The 21105-nt window shown below is 40.2% G+C and overlaps 1 protein-coding gene and 1 long non-coding RNA gene across 11 annotated transcripts in view; one reads left to right on the top strand and one right to left on the bottom strand.

Moving 5' to 3' along the window:
- Positions 1–21105, bottom strand: part of POC5 (POC5 centriolar protein) — a 34327-nt gene that overhangs the window by 5563 nt on the left and 7659 nt on the right. For 9 of the 10 annotated variants that reach the window (XM_053407796.1, XM_053407797.1, XM_053407799.1 and 6 more), the window contains 6 exons: positions 12240–12350; positions 11103–11299; positions 9190–9366; positions 7321–7437; positions 6537–6716; positions 3284–3446 (listed from right to left, as the gene is read on the bottom strand). In XM_053407796.1, the coding sequence (XP_053263771.1) occupies positions 3284–3446; positions 6537–6716; positions 7321–7437; positions 9190–9366; positions 11103–11299; positions 12240–12350 (945 nt within the window). The remainder of the gene's footprint in view (positions 1–3283; positions 3447–6536; positions 6717–7320; positions 7438–9189; positions 9367–11102; positions 11300–12239; positions 12351–21105) is intronic. The other variant, XM_053407801.1, reaches the window with a different exon arrangement.
- Positions 14600–16063, top strand: LOC128423072 (uncharacterized). Its single transcript, XR_008332661.1, has 2 exons — positions 14600–15033; positions 15971–16063. It is a non-coding gene; the product is annotated as an uncharacterized LOC128423072 (long non-coding RNA).

Here is a 21105-nt window from a genome sequence, read left to right as displayed (position 1 = left end):
GTACATTTTGTATTTCTTTAATGCAGTAGTTAATTGTTTTCAAGGACTGTAAAACTGCCTTCCGAACAGATTTGGCCAAAAGGTGGAATATATATTTTTAGATAAATATGTAGTCGAAATAATTTTTAAAAATATATATATATATTGTCCAGTAGCACCTTATAGACCAACTAAGTTTGTTCTGGTATCTGCTTTCGTGTGCATGCACTTAGTTGGTCTATAAAGGTGCTACTGAACAATTTTTATTTTTATTTTATTTCGTCTACGTCAGACCAACACTGCTACCTACCTGAATCTAGATAAATATGTAGTTATACATAGTTAGGCTTAGTTTGAGGGGTGTGTGTGAAGAATTAAGAGCAAGGGCTCTGTGGCACAATGGGCTTGGGTGTCTGGTTAACCAGAAGGTTGGTGGTTCGAGCCCACCCAGGGACAGCAGTGGGCAGAATTCCTGCATTGCAGGGGGTTGGACTAGATAGGGTCCCTTCAAACTCTATAGTTCTATGATGATCTCACATGGTTGATGCTTCAAAAATGAGGGTTTTGTGATGAGGGTTTTCAACGAAGAGAGAGGCAGTGGTATGCAAGAATTATTGAGAGAATTCCCAACAAAAGGGGCAAGCAAGGAACCTTTTGCCTGTTAAGCTAGGTTTCTCTTCTTTTCTTTTACCTGTGATCTCTGTCCCCGTTGCTTTTAACTGGATTTTTTATATTGCATATTTTATGTATTCTCCTTGTTTTATTCTTTGCAATTTAAAATCACAATACAAACATATTAAATTGTTGTAAGCAACTCTTAAGTGGTGCATGGGCACTAGAAGGGAGGGACAGAAACTTTTCTTTAAATTTAAGGAAGTAAAAGAGTTTTGCTCAGTGACACACACATTAATGCAAGAGCCATCATACCTATTGGAAATATACTTTACAGACTAACTTATTCCAGAACCCAGCAGGATCAAAAGGCCATCAGTTGTTGCCAACTGTGCCTTTAATCACTGGAAATGGAACTAAGATATTATGGAAGATTAAATACAGTTGCTCTTGTTCAAGGACGTGCAACCAGCTATTCTTCCTCAGAAATATTTCCACAAACAGCGACACCTCGTGTTATGTTGTGCCTTCTATTTAGAAGCTCAATTCAAAACCATACTACCCAGGGAAATTAAGTCCCCCCCCCCCCCATTCCTCAGAATATCTGGAATAAGAGAGCATTGTCCTTTCCAAGCTTCACCAATGAAGTGTCAAACTTGCATGCCTTCCCACAAGTAAATTCATTTGCAAGTAGTATGAGCTGTTGGACTTTCCTGCTTGCTGTATACACTTGCCAATATCAACAGAGGGAAAACAGATGTGGCAAGAAACAAAGTCACTCTATGGCCAATGCTAATATATAAAGCAGTCATGAGACAAAGGGACACATAAAAATGAAACAGCACCGGTGAGGACCTTGGAAAGTGTCTGCAGACACACGCAATGTTTCCGGTTACTCCTGCCATAAAGCTTTTTCTAGGACTAGAGTGACACCCTGTGGCAAGCTAGGTACATCAGATTTAAAAATAATTATTTCAATTATTTAGACATTTGTACTACAGTCGTACCTTGGAAGTCGAACGGAATTTGTTCCGGAAGTCTGTTCGACTTCCGAAACATTCGGAAACCAAGGTGCGGCTTCCAATTGGTTTCCAGCTGTGCAGGCAAGCCGGAAACAAAAGCGGAAGCCACACTGGATGCTTGGCTTCCAAAATAAAGTTCAAAAACCGGAACACTCACTTCCGGTTTTTATCATTCGGGAGCCGAGATATGACTGTATTCTGATGACGGTCCTTGAAAAGAAAACGGCAACCTCCTTTATTTAAGGAAATCTAGCAACAAGAAGCAGCAGGAGGAGGAATGTATATCTGTCACGTGAAGAGAGAGACGTTACCCAACCCATTCGGGTCATCAGCAACCATCTCAAATTTGTCAAGCAGCTGTCAGATGACACAGGAACAGATGAGCCTTGCCTCTTTTACATTAACATTGTAATCAGGGGTTGTGTATATGCTCTGTTAAACCAAGGAAAGGAGAAGCTGACACATTTTGAGAATCTGAGGATTAACATTAGGAACCAACTCTAGGCTCGTGATTAGTCTGTTCATAATTCTTTTGGGGACAGTGGGTGGCAAAACAGTCTTTAGACCTGGGGGCCAAATCTGGCCCTCTAAGCTTCTGCATCAGGCCCTCAGGACTCTCAGTAGTTCCTTCTCCAAGACACACTCCCCACTAGTCCTGCTACAAGGCCTCCTTGAGAGGTTTTGCCTGGCTAGAATGTGTCTTTGAATGGTGAAGATGCCTCTTGGCAGCCTAGATGCACAGTGGGAGACGTGTGTGGGTAGAAACATCTGACTTTTCCATAGCTAGAGTGTAGCCTAATGGAAATAAGTTAAGAGAGACAGTTACTGATCCATCTGCTTTTGCCTCTGCCTACCACTGCCATGTGACCCACCCCTCTCCAAAAGGACTCCTGCGTGGGAACGTGGCCCTTGACTGAAAAAGAGATTTTCCATACCTGCTCCAGACCCTTCAATGCACCCAGTCACTAGTCACTCTTTCAAAGGTGTGTCTCAGGCCCTACCTCCCTCGGATCTTCATTTTCCTTGCCGATGGCGGGTGGGATAACAGAAAGGGAGGGGGCTTGATTTGGTGGCTGCAGGCTTTTTGAAGGCCCTAGATATCATCATGTCCCCTGATAGTACTTTTTTTATATCCACACTACCAGGTTAAGATGATTTAAACGTGCAAACACTGCATCTTAACAATTGTTTCTTCTAGAAGTACAGCTCAGTCTTTTACAAACAATAATTCCTTTGGAATAACCAGGGGTGGGTGAGAGGGAAGCAACAGAGTAACTGCTTTTTGCAAATGCATTTCAAGGAGGCAAGAAGGAAGTGGTCATATAGTGGAAAGGAAAGCGGAAAACAGAATTTATGGGCTGTTAAGACAGGATCATTTTGTTAGAGAATTGATTCTTTAAGGACCAAACTGTTTACACATTTATGCCCCAATAATCAAATATAAACATGGAGCTTCTCTCTGCATGGGCTTTCCCATTCTCTTCACTGCCCTCCAATAATAAACAACTGAACTGATGCAGTGTTGCAGTTTTGATTCAACCGTTTATCCTCCAGTATGACTGGATAATCAACTTAATTTTCCTGAGAAACTGAAATTAGAACAAATGCACAAGTTATCCATTGGCATGATGATGCTAGCTGGTAGTATTTGCTTTCCTTGTAATACTCACCATGGTCAAATTTGAACTCTTTGCCCTGAAATATAGTCATTGCTTCCAGATTCAATGCACAGACTCCACGCATGAAGGCCTTCTTCATAGCATCTTCATAATCATGTCTTTTGTTCTGCATTTCCATGAGCTCAGATTTCGACTTCTCCAGTGCAATATTTAACTAGCAAGGAAACAAAACATTTCTAACAAGTGTATTTTGGGGCCATTTCTCTTACAGAAAGTCTTGAGAGATATTGAGATTAGGTATATATACTGCAGGGTACTGGCCCCTTTGTGGCAAAAAGGAAATGGGAGAACTATATCACCACCACCATTAGAGACTTAAAATAGGCTAATGCTCGGAAACTGCAGTGAGGACTGGAGTGCAACTCACATTGCCAGGTGCAGCTTTAAATAGCTGGAAGAGAAAACCATATTGTCAGGAAAGCACTATTTAATGTCTGGACAAGATATAAAGACTTTTTGGAGAACAAAACCCCAAGGTAGTTATCACCTATGGAAGCGAAAGCTATGAAAAAACTTAATATGGAGGCAAAATGGCCAAAGTATTGTGAAATTTTGGAACAGGAAGGTGACAAGCTGAAATTGCAGAGTTATGAGAAGCTCAAAGGGAAGGTGCGAGACTGGTTACATTATTTTCAAATAAGAGAGGTTTATAATCAAGATAAAAAAATTGGTTTCCAGGTGGAAAAATCAAAGTTGGAAACAGAATTGTTAGAACCCAATGCTAAGATATTATCAAGAATGTATAATTTGCTGTTGAAATGGAGTACTGAGGAAGAAACGGTAAAATCTGCTATGATTAAATGGGCACAAGATATTGGTCATAATATTTTGTTTGCCGACTGGGAGCAGTTGTGGACCACTGGGATTAAATTTACGGCATGTAATGCCCTAAGAGAATATTATGAAAATGATGTATAGGTGGTACATGACCCCAGTCAAGCTTGCAAAAATATACCATTTGCCCGATAATAAATGTTGGAAATGTAAAGAAATTGAAGGTACATTCTTTCACCTTTGGTGGACGTGCCCGAGGATTAAGGCTTTCTGGGAGATGATTTATAATGAAATGAAAAAGGTATTTAAGTATACTTTCGTGAAGAAACTAGAGGCCTTTCTCCTGGGCATAGTCGGCCAATTGGTGCCAAAGAAGGATAGAACTTTTTTTATGTATGCTACAGCAGCAGCAAGAATACTTATTGCAAAGTATTGGAAGACACAAGAATTACCCACCTTGGAAGAATGGCAGATGCAAGTAATCGACTATATGGAAATGGCTGAGATGACTGGCAGGATCCGAGACCAGGGAGAAGAGTTGGTGGAAGAAGATTGGATGAAATTTAAAATTTATTTACAGAAGTATTGTAAAATGTATGAATGCTGATGACATTGAAATAAAATGAAGGGGTTCTAGTAATAAGAGATAAAAATTTGAAATCTGGGAGGTAAAATATATAAGGATAAAGTAGTAGGATACGAATTTGTTGAACTAATTGTTAAAAAGGGATATAAAAAAGGGAGGCGTGAGGAAGTCAGGAAAATAAGTTAATTGAAGATGAATAATTAGAAAAGAGTGATTTGTGTTTTTCTTATTCTATTTTGTGTGTGTTGATTGTTCTTTTTTTATCTTGTTAAATGTTTGTATTTTATGTATTGTGAAAGTTTGTATTGTTGTGTTTTATATTTTTTTGTGTTCTTATTGTCCTATTTTTCTATTGTTAAACTTAATAAAATATTATTTAAAAAAAATAAAAATAAATAGCTGGAAGAGGCAACTTGATAGCACAGAAGTGGCATGGAGACAGGGGTGGGAGGGATGGCTATAGGCAAGCAATATAGGGGCAGACTACCTTGCTCTGAATTGTCATTTCAAGGCTGGTGTTAAAAGCTGTGAAATTAGGACACTGCCTGGAATGACTAACAACATTTCAACACAGCAAATAGCTGTTTATTTCGAGCATTTGACCACAAAGCCTATAGTGAATGTGTGCTTATCTTCAAGGTGAATTGGACATTCCCTTTGACACCCATAACAGCTAAATCACAGCCACGAGTGTGTACTACAGAATGCACACATAGAAAAAGTGTGATGCTCCCAACAGTGTGGAAAGTAAATTACAATTTCACTTGCACCTGATGGCAGAAGAGTAATGATTCAGAAGAAACCTGGTATCCATTCTGTGTATCATATACCAAAGGACTGGTGAAACAACTTACTATATTAAAAAAACTAATTTCATACTGTGATACTGGGCAACACTCCTCCCAATTGTGTTCCCATGTGTACACAGAGGAGCAAGGCCCTTCCCACCTCTGATACACATGGGTGCAACATTTAAGTAGAATATCTGAAAAGACAAATGTATGTAGAGACATTCAGTGTTACATATAAACCCAAATTATAGGTCCAGATAAACCATGGGGTCATCATAACCACAGCTCAGGCCCATACGTATTGGGATTTTAAAGCATTACCTCTACCTGTTGGATGTCCCAACAAGCATGCCTGAAGAGCAGGAAGGTACCATCTGAATCACAGAACTATATAATTGGAAGGGACCCCGAGGATCACCTAGTCCAACCCCCTGCAATGCAGGAATCTCAAAATTATGATTATATAACCCAATCTAAACAAAGTTTTACCTTTGAAGATTTAATCCCCATTCTCTCTTTCAGTTGTTCTCCCAGCTGCATGTTGTTCTGTGCACTGATCCAACCTATGGTTTGTATTTTCCTTTGTCTAAAACCCTCCTTGCTGTTCACTGAAACATTTTCTGGTAAGATCCAACCTCACCAAATTGCAGTAATCTGCATGAGTTCCTGCATGCTTCAACTCCCTGAATATATGCTTCTGTGGTAGCAAAGTCTCTCTTACATTCCTTACAGCCTCTCTGATTTTCAGGCTGATCACTCAACTTTTCCTTTACTACTTGGATGTCATGAAATCTCAGCACACTTAATTACTACAACTCACTTGAAGCTAAATTCCTCAGTCTCATCAGATCTGCTTTTGAACAAAATAAAGCACCAGAAGCCATAACAAAATCCAAAGCTAGGACCAGTTTCTGTTTTACTTTATTATGGCCTCAATACTGCTTACTATAACAAAGGCTTAAAAATAAATAGTAAACCCTCATAGTTAAAATACTTTCACTGTATGGGCAAACACTGCTTCCTGCTCCACCGGAGAAATTATGCCTTTTTAGATTGGTTCATCAGGAAAATAGTCCTTTAGAAATTTCCTTACCTCTTGAAGTTGACTTTCATAGGTATTGGATAGCGAAACACGTACAGATTCAGCACTTGATTGACAAGCCCTTTCCACAGTTTCTTTCCATTTTACATGGATGCGAGAGCGCCAAGTTGCCCAAGCTTTCTTCAATAAACCCATTTCATATAACCGATCAGCCAGTCTATTTGTGTACATCTAGAGAAGGAGTGAAAATCAGTGTCAGGTCTGCAATTCCTATTCATTAGTCAGCTGCCTTATGTCAACAGGGCACAAAACAGGTTTTCATCTGCTCTGGCTAAGCTGTGATTAAATCACTCCAGCATTCTTCTAGTGCAGTAAAAGCAAGATAGAGGTTTTTGGGATATATATTGCCATATTTAACCCACAGCGTTGCCTAACAAGTGCTGGGCTAGTGGATGTGCTGGTGTTAAGTCATGTTAGAATTCAGACAAAGATGCTTAGTTGCTACTGAGTAGCAAAAAGGGTTAATGAAATACCTTTTAATTTTTCCATGCATATTGTCTCATTGGAACAAGATCCAAGCATAATCTTTTCAGTGCAAGATGTTACCTTTGCATTGCCCCACCTGTCGATAGCTCAGTTAGTTTCTTCAAGGAAAAGAGGGCACCAGTTTCCAAGAAGACAGACTGAAAACTGCAGATTTGTTCCGTTTTTTTATTCATCTTACTTTAAAGGAAGGATTTTGTTTGTTTGTTTAAAAGAATCAAGACATTCTTCATCGACAAGCCCTGCAAGAGTTCTAATCCTTAGAAATTCAACTATCAACATTCATGTTTACCTCATGTCTGGCATCTTGTTTGCCCATGAAATGCTGAAGGCGCCACTTTGAGAATTTCTTCATTAGCTCTATTCTGTCCTTTTGTTTCTCAATTGCATGTGTCAAATTGGCAATTATCTAAACAAAGCAAAGTGAAGAAAATGGGAAAAATGCATAGAGGACATTTATCAGCTGCTACACAGTAATTTTTAGGGACGCGGGTGGTGCTGTGGGTTAAACCACGGAGCCTAGGATTTGCCGATCAGAAGGTCGGCGGTTCGAATCCCCACAATGGGGTGAGCTCCCGTTGCTCGGTCCCTGCTCCTTCCAACCTAGCAGCTTGAAAGCACATCAAAGTGCAAATAGATAAATAGGTACTGCTTCGGTGGGAAGGTAAACGGCATTTCCGTGCGCTGCTCTGGTTCACCAGAAGCGGCTTCATCATGCTGGCCACATGCCCCGGAAGCTGTACGCCGGCTCCCTTGGCCAATAAAGCGAGATGAGCGCCGCAATCCCAGAGTCGGCCACAACTGGACCTAATGGTCAGGGGTCCCTTTACCTTTACCTTACACAGTAATTTACTTAAATTGATCAAAAAATATCTGACAGACAGTGCCATTAAAGCACTACCTGCAGTTCCCTTTCATAGCAGGCATCTCACCCAACGCCAATCACCATTCAATGGTGGCATAAGCAAGTAGTAAGAAAATGGCTGGCAACCCAGAGATACATTAACTGATCAAGACATAATGGTTTGGTGTTAGGAATCATCTCAGCAGCCAAGGAGGAAAAAGGGATTCAGCTTGCAGGTAAATCTTTCCTTATTAATTAATTAATTAATTAATTAAATTTCTACCCTACTCTTCTTCCCAAAGGAGGCCAAGGTGTCAAACAAATGATAAAACATCTTAAAATCAATTCCAATATAGAGGCAGACCAAGAAAGATCTCAGCTCAAAAGGCTGGTTGAAAGAGGAAGGTCTTCAGTAGGGGCTGAGACTGTGCCTGTATAATATTGAAGGGAAGGTGCCACAACACTCAAGGGCTGAATCCTACATTGGGCGGAACAGACCTGATAGAAGCACACAACTCCCTTGTTGCAACAGCTCCAATGGCTACCAGTCTGTTTCTGGGCACAATTCAAAGTGCAGCTTATCACCTATAAAGCCCTATATGGCTCAGGTCTAGGCAATCTGAAGGACCATATTCTCTCACATGAATCTGCGCACAGGCTTGTTGTCCTTCCGCTGCCTGGTGTAGACTGTTTTATTCCAGCAGGTTTTGGGGAACTGATTGCTCTTAAGGAAAGGGCTCTTGATAGTGTGCTGTACTGTTGCTGTTTCAGTGTGAGCATGCATGTTTTCTACCTGCATTTTAATAGGGGTTTTTCACATAGTTTCTTTTTAATGATAACCTTTTATATGTTTTTAGCTATGCGTGATTTATCTGTACAGTTGTACCTTGGAAGTCAAACAGCTTAGTTCCCGAACGTTTTGGCTCCTGAACGTTGCAAACCCGGAAGTGACTATTCCTGTTTGTGAACTATTTTTTTAAGCCGAACGTCTGTCGAGGCTTCCGCGGCTTCCGATTGGCTGCAGAAGCTTCCGAGGTACGACTGTATTTGTTTTAGTGTTTGTGAGCTGTCTTGAGTCCTAGTTCTGGGGGAAAGGCAGGATATGAAGGAATGAATAAAGATAATAGGATGGTATCCACAGGAGACCCTCACCTACAGAGTGATTGACTGGGTATAGAAGGGGCAATGCGATCTTTCAGGTTCCTAGTTCCAAGCTGTATAGGGCTTTATGCACCCAAACCAGCACCTTGAACTTAGCCCAGCAGCTAATTTGCAACACTGTAGGAATTATTACAATAAATTAGCAAAAAGTGTTACCTCATCTTTTCTCCCTATTGAAATCTCATATGTATGCAGCAGTTCCTTCAGGTTCTCCATCTGATTGGTCAATTGTCTCACATGGGCTGCATGTTTTTCTCTTTCTTGTCTCAGTTCTAGCGTGTGATGTTCAATGAAATGAAGCTTCCATTTCCTCAGTTCAGTCAGAACATTGGTCTGAAGAATTAAAGGGGGAAGTTTAGTGAAGAAATTGAACGAACCCTAGCCCACCAAACACATACAATGAAATGTATCACTGCTATTATAGAAAGTAGTTCCACATTCCACAGAAAAGTTAACCGATATTAATGCTGCATTAAGAAGTATGTACGAGCAGAAAGAAGACAGCACATCTTTTTCACATGCCACAACACACATTCAGGCTCTCTGGTACATGACATTTATTTATTGTTTATGAAAGTATCTATATACTGCCTTTCCACAAAATATCAGGGTGATGCACAGCAATATAAAAGCAGTATGGAACAATCAATCAAATGACTGGCTCACATTTAGGTGTCAGCTTTGAACATCTAAATTCATGAATCCATAGAACCTATGCAGGGCCTTCTCTGGAGAGCAGTTAAATTAGAACATTGGACCACAAGAGCCCAGTAGCACAGAAACACAAGGCAGATGGTTTTGTTTTTTTACTTGCTTTGATATGCGAGTCCAATGCAAATGGCTCATTCAAATGCCAATTTTTCCATATACGTTTCACTCAGGTAATCCAATCTTAAGAAGGCAGGAGTGTAATTATATTTTGACAGCTGTTGTTCAGAGTTCCAAGTGGAGGGAATTTGGTTTCTAATCTGCAGTCCAGGCTGTTTTCTCTTTCAGAGGGACTTGCAGCCTTAGGCTCTATCTCAGCGGACGTCAATGTGTGCCGTTTGGGAATACTACTCCCATCAGCCCCAGCTGGCTGGCCAGTGATCAAGTGGATGATGGGAACTGTAGCCAACAACATCAGGAGGGTATCATATTGACTAACCTTCCTCTAAGTAGACATGAGGCACAGCCACTGAGACTATAGCACTTCAAAAAAAGAAGCAGTAGCAGAAAAGCAATATTAGAAGAAAAAGAATTTAGAGCAGCGGAGCCCTCTTGTCTATTTGCATGTGAAGCTCCACTGGGGAAGAACAGCTGGGGCTGGGTGTCTTAGAGAAGCGAAACAATGGGTAAGCAAAAAGTCCTGCCCCCACCTACTCCTACAGTCTAAATTTGCTGCTTCTGAAGCTGTTTTGCTATTTAAAAAAACAGTGCAGTGTATCTTTCGTTGGGGTTTATTACGCACAGATTCTCAGTCGTTTTCCTTTTCGAACAACCTTTTTGACATGACTAACTTTTGAGATCAAAAGATCATTTTTTACACACAAAAGATGTGTTCAAATGCCACTCTGTCAAGGTTGGTTCTTTAATCTTATAAAACCCCGCAGAAGCAGTGATAGAAGGAAACATTTCTAGAACTGGGGATTTTGTTCCCAGGGCTGGCGCAAGCTGAGGTGGGCAGACCGCACCATCTCTTCTTGCTTCCAGCTTACCTTGCATTGCCACTGTGTTAGCGGTAGCAGGACTGGCAAGATCAATGCCATGAAGAGGGGCTTGGGTGGACAGGCAGCAGTGGTGGCCGGTGGGGAGGAGTAGCCATGGTAGTGGCATATGGGGAGGAACATGAGCCACACCCCTCCCAATCTGCCACCTGAGCCATGTGGCTCAGTACTGCTCAGGTAGGTCAAGGCCCTGCGAACAGTACAGGATTTGACTTAGAGCCTTTTGAAAACAACACTTTGTTTTACTTGGCCAAAGCACTCACCATGCATTTCCCATGCACATTTTGTCACTAAATATTCAAAATGTTGCAAAGGACAAAGCTATCTGCAAGATGATTTTATAATTAATGCAAAGTTAAATACCTTAAGACTTCCACTCCAGAGATCAAGTATGCTCTCTATTTGGGTCACTCTTTCATCCGAAAGGCTTAAATCAGTCACATTTGACTCTTGAATATCTTTTTGACTAGATGAGGACCCTTCTGAAGAGCTGTCTTCTGAACGGACTGGGCAAAGTCCCCCCGCGTTCGTACGAGCCGGCTCCTTTATTGCTGTTGAAACTGAAAAAAAGAAAAGAAACATGAAAAGGGCATTTAGATTTTCCACATTCTATCACTGAACTTACTTGGTGCAAGTCAAACAAAAGGTTTACAAAGCCAATGTTGGCTTTTTTCAACACAGCAAAAAGTACTGTGGCATCTTAATTGGAAAACAAATTTATTACAGGGTATGCTTTTGTGCTTGCACCACAGCAAGGTTCAACACTGGCTGACTCCCATTGTACAGTGGACCCATTCCATCAACATGGGGCTTGTTGACTTCATTAGATGCCTTAGCACCTTCTGTTGCAGCAACAAACTAGCACAGTTGTTGCCTGGGAAGTTTTTGCTGGTCACTGTAAGCAAGCTATTTGATCTTAAGAGACTGATACCGTAAGCCCACCCCAGGAATTCGCCATTTGCTAAACCATAGTTAATGGCTTCCTGCTATGTCCTAACACAGAAATTATATACTGTACATAGTTGAACCACGATATAAAGAATCCCTTTAACAAAGATGGTTTCCACAGCAAAGCATTTCTTAAACCTTCCCCCAATGGTAACAGAAACTATTTTTTTAAAAAAGGGGTGGGGAGGCAGTTTTGAGATTAAGCAGAAGGGATATTTATCATGGGGTGGTGGTGGAAGAGGCAATGCCCCATTCCATGTAAAGATCACCCCTCATGCTTCTCTACATAGTAGCTATTCTAGAAATACATACACTCGACAGACCATAGTCTGGACACTGAGCAAACTTGCTGGTAAAATCATGTGTTAACAGTCAGTTCAAACCCCTAGGCACCCATCAAGTTAGCTTGGGCCAGACACAATTTCAGCATAATTTATTTGAAAAAGGAAAGCATGAAACCCCTATGTGCCGTATCTGTAAACTGAACCTTAATGAGAGTTTTTAAGCAGTAGATACACGAGTCAAAATTTTCTCACCCCAGTTAAGTTATACCTTCTATCCTTGTTGTCCGAGTAGATGTAGCAAAATCAGAAGGTCTCCCTTGTTTCCTCCGTCTCACTGCTGCAGCTTCACGTCTGCGTTCATCCATTACTGGACTTATTCCTGTTTCAAATATGAGGATTGACCAGATTTGCATAGGCTGGTATAGGGCACTTCAGAATACCACTAATGAAAATATTCTTATGTTGGAAACTGAAACTCGGATTGCAACACTAACAAAATGGTCCCAATATACTCTCCTAGTACTGTTAGAATGGAAGCAAGCAGTAGCAGGATTGCAGTCTTGGTGTAACTAACTTTGCACTAGAGCTCTCCAAAGCCTTTCAGTTGAGGAAGAGGAACAAACAATTTATTTGTGTGTGTTCCAAAGTCTGTTACTGCCTGCTGAAAGGGAAATTTCACTAAATGCTAGATTTACTGGGTGAAAAATTAAATAAAATGCCAAGCATTATAAAATCACAAGGGGCTGCTAACAACACAGTAGAAAGTTTGGCAATATATTTTCATAGACAAGAGATAAAGTCAGCTTTAACACAGATCCACTGAAGTGCAACAGTTCAATACTGGAGGACCAGCACCTTGAGAAAGCAGCACTTAACCGCCTGGAGATGAGTCACTGCTGCTCAGTAATTTATTGCATCAGTCTTACAAGTTTTCAGATTTAATTAACTAAGCAGATAACACAGGACAGGAAATTAAATTTTAGTGTTAAAACCATTCAAATGCTAGATTTAACACTGCAGCCTGTTTTATTCTGATATTTCTTCTTTATAAGACAGGAAGCTTCTTTGAAGATAATTGTTATCCTTAGATCTGTCATTTCAAAGGAAGGCTTGTTATTAGTAATTGGAGTTCTCCCACCAAAGCATACTAGATTTAATGCACAAAACAGGTTTTTCAGTTCAAAATTTTTGCAAAAGCATCAACTCTTCTGGATGCTCACAGTACTAAAACTCTACAGCTTATGAGACGATGTCAGTCCCAAATGTAGAGTTCATAATTCTAATGAAAAGCAGATGTGTACTGGGTAAAACCAGGCAGATAAAAAATAAGAGGTCAATGCTTCCCAGAACATTTCCACATACTTGCTGCTTTGGATGACCAGGCTCCATAAAGCTGGAAATATGCCAGTCCAGGTTGCAGTATCCATACCTACATAGCCAGGTTTGCTTCAAGAACTACAAGTTTCTCTTTCATTTCCTCCCCAACATGCCCAAATCCCTGGCAATTCATGCCCTTTTTCAATGCATGCATTTGTGGGAGTTCACAAAAGCACTCCACCTACAGACATCCCATGACAAGGGAATATGACCATCCTTTTCAAGACTGGCTTTATGCTTGATACTCATGCCTTTGTTAAACACTCTCGGACACAAGGGTCCTTGAAACGGGAGAGGACTGCAGAAGTGACTTTCAGGTGGTTGAATCTAACCGAGTCATTGTATGAGTGGAAGAACTTGCAAGAAGAGAAGAAGAAGAGTTTGGATTTGATATCCCGCTTTATCACTAACCAAAGGAGCCTCAAAGCGGCTAACATTCTCCTTTCCCTTCCTCCCCCAAAACAAACACTGTGAGGTGAGTGGGGCTGAGAGACTTCAGAGAAGTGTGACTGGCCCAAGGTCACCCAGCAGCTGCATGTGGAGGAGCGGAGACACAAACCCAGTTCACCAGATTACGAATCTACCGCTCTTAACCACTACACCACATTGGTTCCCCAATGTATTGGGGAACCCCAATCAGATTTTGGGGGGTGCAGTGGGTGAGGGGAAATTCTGCTGTGCAAGCTGAAGTTGTTCACTCCCTCAGTGACTTCACTGGATCCAACCCAGGGTTTTGTTCTACATATTTTAGAAGGGGCCATTTTGCATACGCATTCAAGAATGTACTTCAGCCACAAAATTAAACTCCATCTGTGAACTAGATGGCTATTATAAACTCTTGTCAGTTCCTTCTTCAATGAACATGATCTAATGTGAAGGCTGCCTGCTTGGTAACTGTCTTGCTGCCAAAAACTAGAGATTTCATCACCTACTGGACACACTTACTAGAGAAGAATGAGCTGGGCTCACGCAAGACACTGTTAGGCTCCAATGTCAGCTCAGCAGTAGGAAAGCCACTGTGATCTCCAGATGGTTTGAGAAGGAGGAGAAATTCCTAACGGTGTTTCGTCATACAGGTTGGCATTACTACAACAGCAGCTAAGCTGATATTAGCTTGCAAAAGCGTTCCCTCCCCATTAAGGATGTGAGTACATATCCAGTAGGAGACCATCTTACAACTGCTCTTAGAACTACTGTAGAATTCTAGAGTCTTGCAATAATTTGAATTCTAGCAGTTTTGCTGCCGTACATAATTTGTTTATTTAAGGATCTATTTTGTGCAAGGTCTTCTGACTCATGCTTACTCAGTGACAAAAGGACCAATTTACCCTCAAGTGCTTGTCCCTCATTCGGCATACAAGGCTAGTAAAAGATGTTTGCATGTGCAGACCCTGCAGTAAAAACTCAAGACGGCATCATTATCTAAACCTTTCATTTTGTTGTCTATGAAATGAAACTGTGGAACTTCAGGAACCTGCCTCAGCTCCAAGCTAGAGACAAAGACAAGGCTTCTGGTATGATCCAGTGGGTGGCCAAACACTCAACATCACAAGTAGAAATGTGAACACAAGGAAAGAAACAAAAAGGCTAAATGACGAGGAAAGAATTATAGGAGAGAAGAAATAGATGTTGGAAGAAGAGAAAAGTAGAAGGTTCAGAAATGTAACAGCAAAACTCTTAATGTGGTAAGATGACTATTAGCTGAAAGACAAAAGCAATGTTTGTACATCATGGTAAGTAAGCCACAGTTATTAGGTTTTCCATGATTTTATAGAAGGCTCCTGCTTCATTCCTTTCCTCTAGCCAGCAGGAGCAACAAACTAAGATGTTTGGCTCCACATTACTAGGAATTATGATTTATTTTGCCCCAAGTCATGAGCCAAGAATAAACCTTGGCACTTTTAGACCCAGATGTGGTGAAAGCGGGGTATACGGTATATCTTTTTTTTAAAAAAATGTTTGAAGTAAAAACAAATCATGATTCCTAGTTAGAACATAACATGAAACCAGGGATCGTGCTTTGCTGCTCCCGTTGGCTAGAGAACGGGTCTTCATCTGATAGGTTGGAAATCTAGTAGTGGGTCATGGACTAATCCAAGGTGGATTGTGACAGGAGCACTAACACCATGCAGATATGTGGTAAAAGATTAAGAAATGGGTCCCCAAATGAATATTTGGGTTAAACGTGGGTCCTGGGGTACTGGGCTAGAGGGGAAGAGAAAAGCGGGAGTCTTCTATACCATCATGGAAAACCATTATCTATAGTTTGCCATGATGTTCAAACTGGATCATAGAAAAGCAAAAAGTGAAGGTTTAACAAGGTATAACACAATAAATTATGTCTGTTGAATGGAAAGACTGGTAAAAGGAGCCTTCTACCTACAGGGGACGAAACAGATAAGGAGCACACAAGCCTAGAACCCTGATATCAAGCAGATAGAATCCCAGTTTCAATGTAACATTCAAGAATGTATGTATTTGTTGTGACCCACCCTGCTGACAAAGGATGGGGATAGTCATTTCTTAAATTGATAAAGGTGTTTTAAAAAGAAAAGAAAGGCCTTAGCGATGTAAGCATTAAAAACATAGTGAAGGCCCATTATCTATACTTCTGTTTTTCAGGCTTGATTTGTATTTCCTAGACAAAAACACCCAGCGTGTCTTTTTATGCAAACCTGGCTATGTTTAAAATATGTCTCAGGAGTACAAGCAAGAGACAGAGAGTGTGGGTGTTATTGTGCTGCTATGTCAAGCTTATTTTTTTTTTTTATAATATTTTTTTATTACGTTTCTTTCCAACTTTTATACATTGCAAGCAAATAAGGAATTTACAAGAAACCATTTTTTTTTTTTTTTAACAAAAATCCCAATTTGGACTTCCCCACCCCTTCCGATTCTGCGTTCTTTATATTAACAATGTCAGCAATTTGTTACCTTATGTCATACCTTATTGTAACTTTTACATGTTATGTATCTAAATTCAATATATTGTGTCACAGTTTTTATACCTTTAAAATAAACGTAACATGTTCAGTTCATATTATCTCCTTTTCTCTTTTATCACTTAGTTTACTATTTACTTAATCATAATTGCTAAAGCGTATCATTTCGAAATCATGCACAATCTTAAGATTCATACAGTTTATAATACTTTTGCAAGTAGTCTTTAAACTTTTTCCAGTCCACCTCAGTTGTTTCTACATCCAAATCTCGGATTCTGCCGGTCAGTTCAGCTATCTCCATGTAGTCCATCAACTGCGTCTGCCATTCCTCCAGCGTGGGTAAATCTTGTGTCTTCCAGTTCTTTGCGATAAGTATTCTTGCTGCTGTACTAGCATACATAAACAAAGTTCTGTCCTTCTTTGACACTTTCTGGTCTACCATGCCCAACAGGAAGGCCTCTGGTTTCTTGGGAAAGGTATACCTAAATATCTTTTTCAACTCATTATAAATCATTTCCCAGAAAGCCTTAACCCTTGGGCATGTCCACCAGAGGTGAAAGAAAGTCCCCTCTGCTTCCTTACACTTCCAACATTTATTGTCAGACAGGTGGTGTATCTTAGCTAACTTGACTGGGGTCATGTACCACCGGTATATCATTTTCATAATGTTTTCCTTCAAGGCCGTACTTGCCGTGAATTTCATTCCGGTGTTCCATAACCTTTCCCAGTCTTCAAACATAATGTTGTGTCCAACATCCTGTGCCCATTTAATCATAGCAGATTTAACTGTCTCATCCTGTAAGTTCCACATAAGCAGCAAGTTATACATTCTAGATAACAGCTTTGTCTTTGGTTCTAACAATTCTGTCTCTAGTTTCGACTTTTCCACCTGGAAACCAACTTTTTTATCCATTTTGAAAACCTCTTGAATTTGAGCATAATGTAACCAATCTCGCACCTTATTTTTTAGTTTGTCCTGGCTCTGCAACTTCCAATTGTCTCCAATTTTTTCAGTCAGTTCCCAATATTTCGGCCAATAGGCCTCCATATTGGGTCTTTTTCGGGCCTTGGCCTCCACTGGTGATAGCCACCTCGGAGTTTTACTCTCTAGTAAGTCTTTATATTTCATCCAGACTGCAAAAATTGCTTTTCTGACAATGTGACTTTTAAACAATTTATGTACTTTAACCTTGTCGTACCATAGGTATGCGTGCCATCCAAAAGCATTATTAAAACCTTCCAGATCTAGGACATCAGTGTTTTCCAACAAGAACCAATCTTTCAGCCAGCAGAAGGCTGCAGCTTCATAATACAACCTCAGGTCCGGCAGGGCAAACCCCCCTCTTTCTTTTGAATCTGTTAATATTTTAAACTTTATTCGGGGCTTTTTGCCCTGCCAGATAAATCTAGATATATCCTTCTGCCATTTTCCAAAGCAGTCCACTCTGTCCACGATCTGTAAGGTTTGAAACAAAAATAACATTTTCGGCAACACATTCATTTTTATCGCTGCGATTCTTCCCAACAAGGAAAGTTTCAATCTTGACCAAATTTCTAAATCCTTTTTAACTTCCAACCAACATTTCTCATAATTATCCTTAAATAAATTCAAATTCTTGGAGGACAAATAAATCCCAAGGTATTTCACTTTTTTAACCACATTCAGTTCTGTTTCTCTCTGAAACCCCTCTGTTTCTGTGTTTGTTAAATTTTTGGTCAGAACCTTAGTTTTTTGTTTATTCAACCTAAATCCCGCCACCCGACCAAATTCCGATATAAGTTCGAGAACTCTTTTTGTACTGGATTCTGGCTCCTGCAGTGTCAAAACTAGGTCATCTGCAAAAGCTTTCAGTTTATATTGTTTCACTCCGACCTCTATCCCTTGTACCAACCGGTCCTCTCTGATCATATTCAATAGCACCTCCAGGACTGAAATAAATAACAGAGGGGATAGAGGGCACCCTTGTCGTGTCCCTTTTTCAATTTTAAATTCCTCCGTCACCACATTGTTCACTATTAGTTTAGCTTTTTGTTCTGAATAGATTGCATGTAATCCATTCTCAAACCCCCGTCCCACTCCCATCCCTTCCAAGTTCTTCTTCATAAACATCCAAGATATGTTGTCAAATGCTTTCTCCGCATCAATAAAAATTAACACCGCCCTTGTGTTCCTATTAGTCTGCAAAAGTTCTAAAATGTCAATGATGTTTCTAGTGTTCTCATATAAATGTCTACCAGGGAGAAAGCCTGCTTGGTCTTTATGAATTACTTCATTTAAAACTTTTTTAAGTCTATTTGCCAAAATGTCTGCAAATATTTTGTAATCCACATTTAGGAGTGAGATGGGACGGTAGTTTTTAAGCTGAGTCTTTTCAGATTCTGACTTAGGTATCAATGTGATGAAGGCTTCTTTCCACGTTTCTGGTGCCCTCTTCCCATCCATGATCTGGTTACATACCTCCAACAAAGGTTGTATCAAATAGTCCTTCAGAACCTTATAATATTTGGAGGTAAGTCCATCCGGGCCTGGAGATTTGCCTAGTTGCATATTCTGAATGGCACCTTCAATTTCCTGTGAGGTTATTGTAGAGTTCAAGATTGATCTTTTATCTTGAGTTATTTTTAATAGTCCATTTGTCTTTAAAAATTGATCTATCTCTGATTCTTTCTGGGGCCCCTGTGCATACAGTTCTTTGAAGTATCTGTGGAAGCACTTCCTAATTTCTTCTGGTTTCTGTACCATCCTTCCATCAATCTCTAGGTTTGTTATCGTATTTAGCTTTTGTCTTTTTTTCAGCTGCCAAGCTAATAGCTTTCCACATTTATTTGCTGATTCAAAGGATCTTTGCTTCATCTGTTTTATTTTCCATTCAATCTCCTGATTGATCAATTTTGAATATTCTGCTTGGTGGAATTTAATTTCTCTCAGCACCTCCTTGGACTTTGGTTTGGTTCTCAGTTTTTTCTCTCCTTGGTATATTTTCTCCAATATTTTGTCCTTCTTTCCATTCCAGAGTTTTTTCTTGATTGTATTCTGTTGTATCAGAAACCCTCTCATAACAGCTTTGCTTGCGTCCCAGATCGTTCTTTTTTCAACTGTAGTATTCAGATTTATCTCAAAATAGTCCTTTAATGTTTTTTGGGCCTTTTTCACAATCTCTTGATCTCTTAGTAGTGTGTCATTCATTCTCCATCTGAAGGAACCAGGTTGAGTTAATCTAAGTTCTATTTTCAAGGCATTATGGTCGGAGCATGTTTTTGGGCAGATTTCCACCCTTTTAATCTTGGGTGCCAGCCCCCTGGAGGTCCAGATTTGGTCGATCCTTGACCAAGACAGGTGGGCCTCAGAGAAAAAAGTTCCTTCTTTACCTAAGGGATTCTTTGTCCTCCATATGTCGATCAAATCCAGATTGTCAGTCAATTCGAAAAAAGTTTTGGGCAGTCTGCCGTCTAATGTTAAGTTTTGGTTGTAAGACTTATCCATGTGTGTAGACACCACTCCATTCATATCTCCCATCATTATGATGTTAGCATAATCCAGATAATCCAGCAACGTCTCATGCAGCTTCTTGAAAAATTCCGATTTCCCGTCATTTGGAGCATAAATTCCTAAAATCAATATTTTTACTCCTTGGGTTTGAATTTCAATTGCCAAAATTCTTCCTTGTTCATCCTTAAATAGAAATTTAGGTGTCAGGTTCTCCTTGGCATAAATCACCACTCCTCTTTTCTTTACTTTGTCAGACGAAATAAATTCTTGGCCTAATCTTTTGTTAACCAAAACCTTCCTGTGGAGCCTAGTCACATGGGTTTCTTGTAGGCAAATAATGTCCAATTGTTCTTTCTTCAATATGTGAAATAACCTCCTTCTTTTCTCCGGGGAATTTCCGCCATTTATATTCCAACTGAGTAGCCGCAGAGACATCCTGAACTATTCTGCTACACCTAGAGCGGTGTGTCTTCTTTCTCCTCTGGTTCCGAAGGTGCAGGTATTGCTCCACCTGGGTTGGGTATAGGCCAATTAGCTGCTGCTTCTTTTTGGAGATCTTCTCCGTGATCGTGCTGGAACTTTTGTAGGTCCTCTGGTGATCTTATTTTAACCTTCTTCTGTTTGTAAGTAAATGATAGCCCTTGTGGGAACTCCCACCTGTAAGGAATTGTGTTGAGTCTCAGCAACTTAGCCAATTCTGAATAGGTGGCTCTCAAGTCCAATAACTGTTTAGGAATGTCTCGGTAAATTTCCACCCTTTTCTCTTGTATCACAATTGAGTTTTTGAAGTGTAGGCCTAATATTTTATCTCTCTCCTCCCTTGATCTCAAAGCTATTAGGCAGTCTCTGGATCTATCTTTTCTTACTAATCTTCCCAACCGAAAAGCCGATACAATTTTGAAGTCACTTTCTTCTTTTAAGTCCCAGAACTTTGTAAACTCTGTTGTCAAAAGTCCTATTAGGTCTTCTTGTTCAATTTCTGGGACTCCCCTTAGTCTGAGGTTGGTCTCGCGATTTTTCAATTCCACCAACGAAAGATAGGTTTGTTGGTCCCCTATCTGTTTATGGAGAGGCTTGACTTCTGCTTTAACTTCCTCGACTTCTTTTTTAGCTGATGTTGCAATTTGAACGGCTTCCCCTGCCAGTTTACGATTCTCTTCTGTTGCTCCTTGCAATTTTTCAATTGCTTGGGTATGTTGGGAAACCTGATCTGTCAATTTCTGGATCGAGGATGTTGCTTGGTCAATTTTTGTTGATTGATTATCAATTTTTTGATTTATTGCTGACAATTGTTCCAAAACTTGTTTCAGTACTGCCTCAGCTCC

This window comes from Podarcis raffonei, chromosome 11 (assembly GCF_027172205.1).
Source record: "Podarcis raffonei isolate rPodRaf1 chromosome 11, rPodRaf1.pri, whole genome shotgun sequence".
NCBI lineage: Eukaryota > Metazoa > Chordata > Lepidosauria > Squamata > Lacertidae > Podarcis > Podarcis raffonei.
The sequence above is the reverse complement of the archived record's forward strand: the minus strand, read 5'-3'. Positions and strand labels throughout refer to the sequence as shown.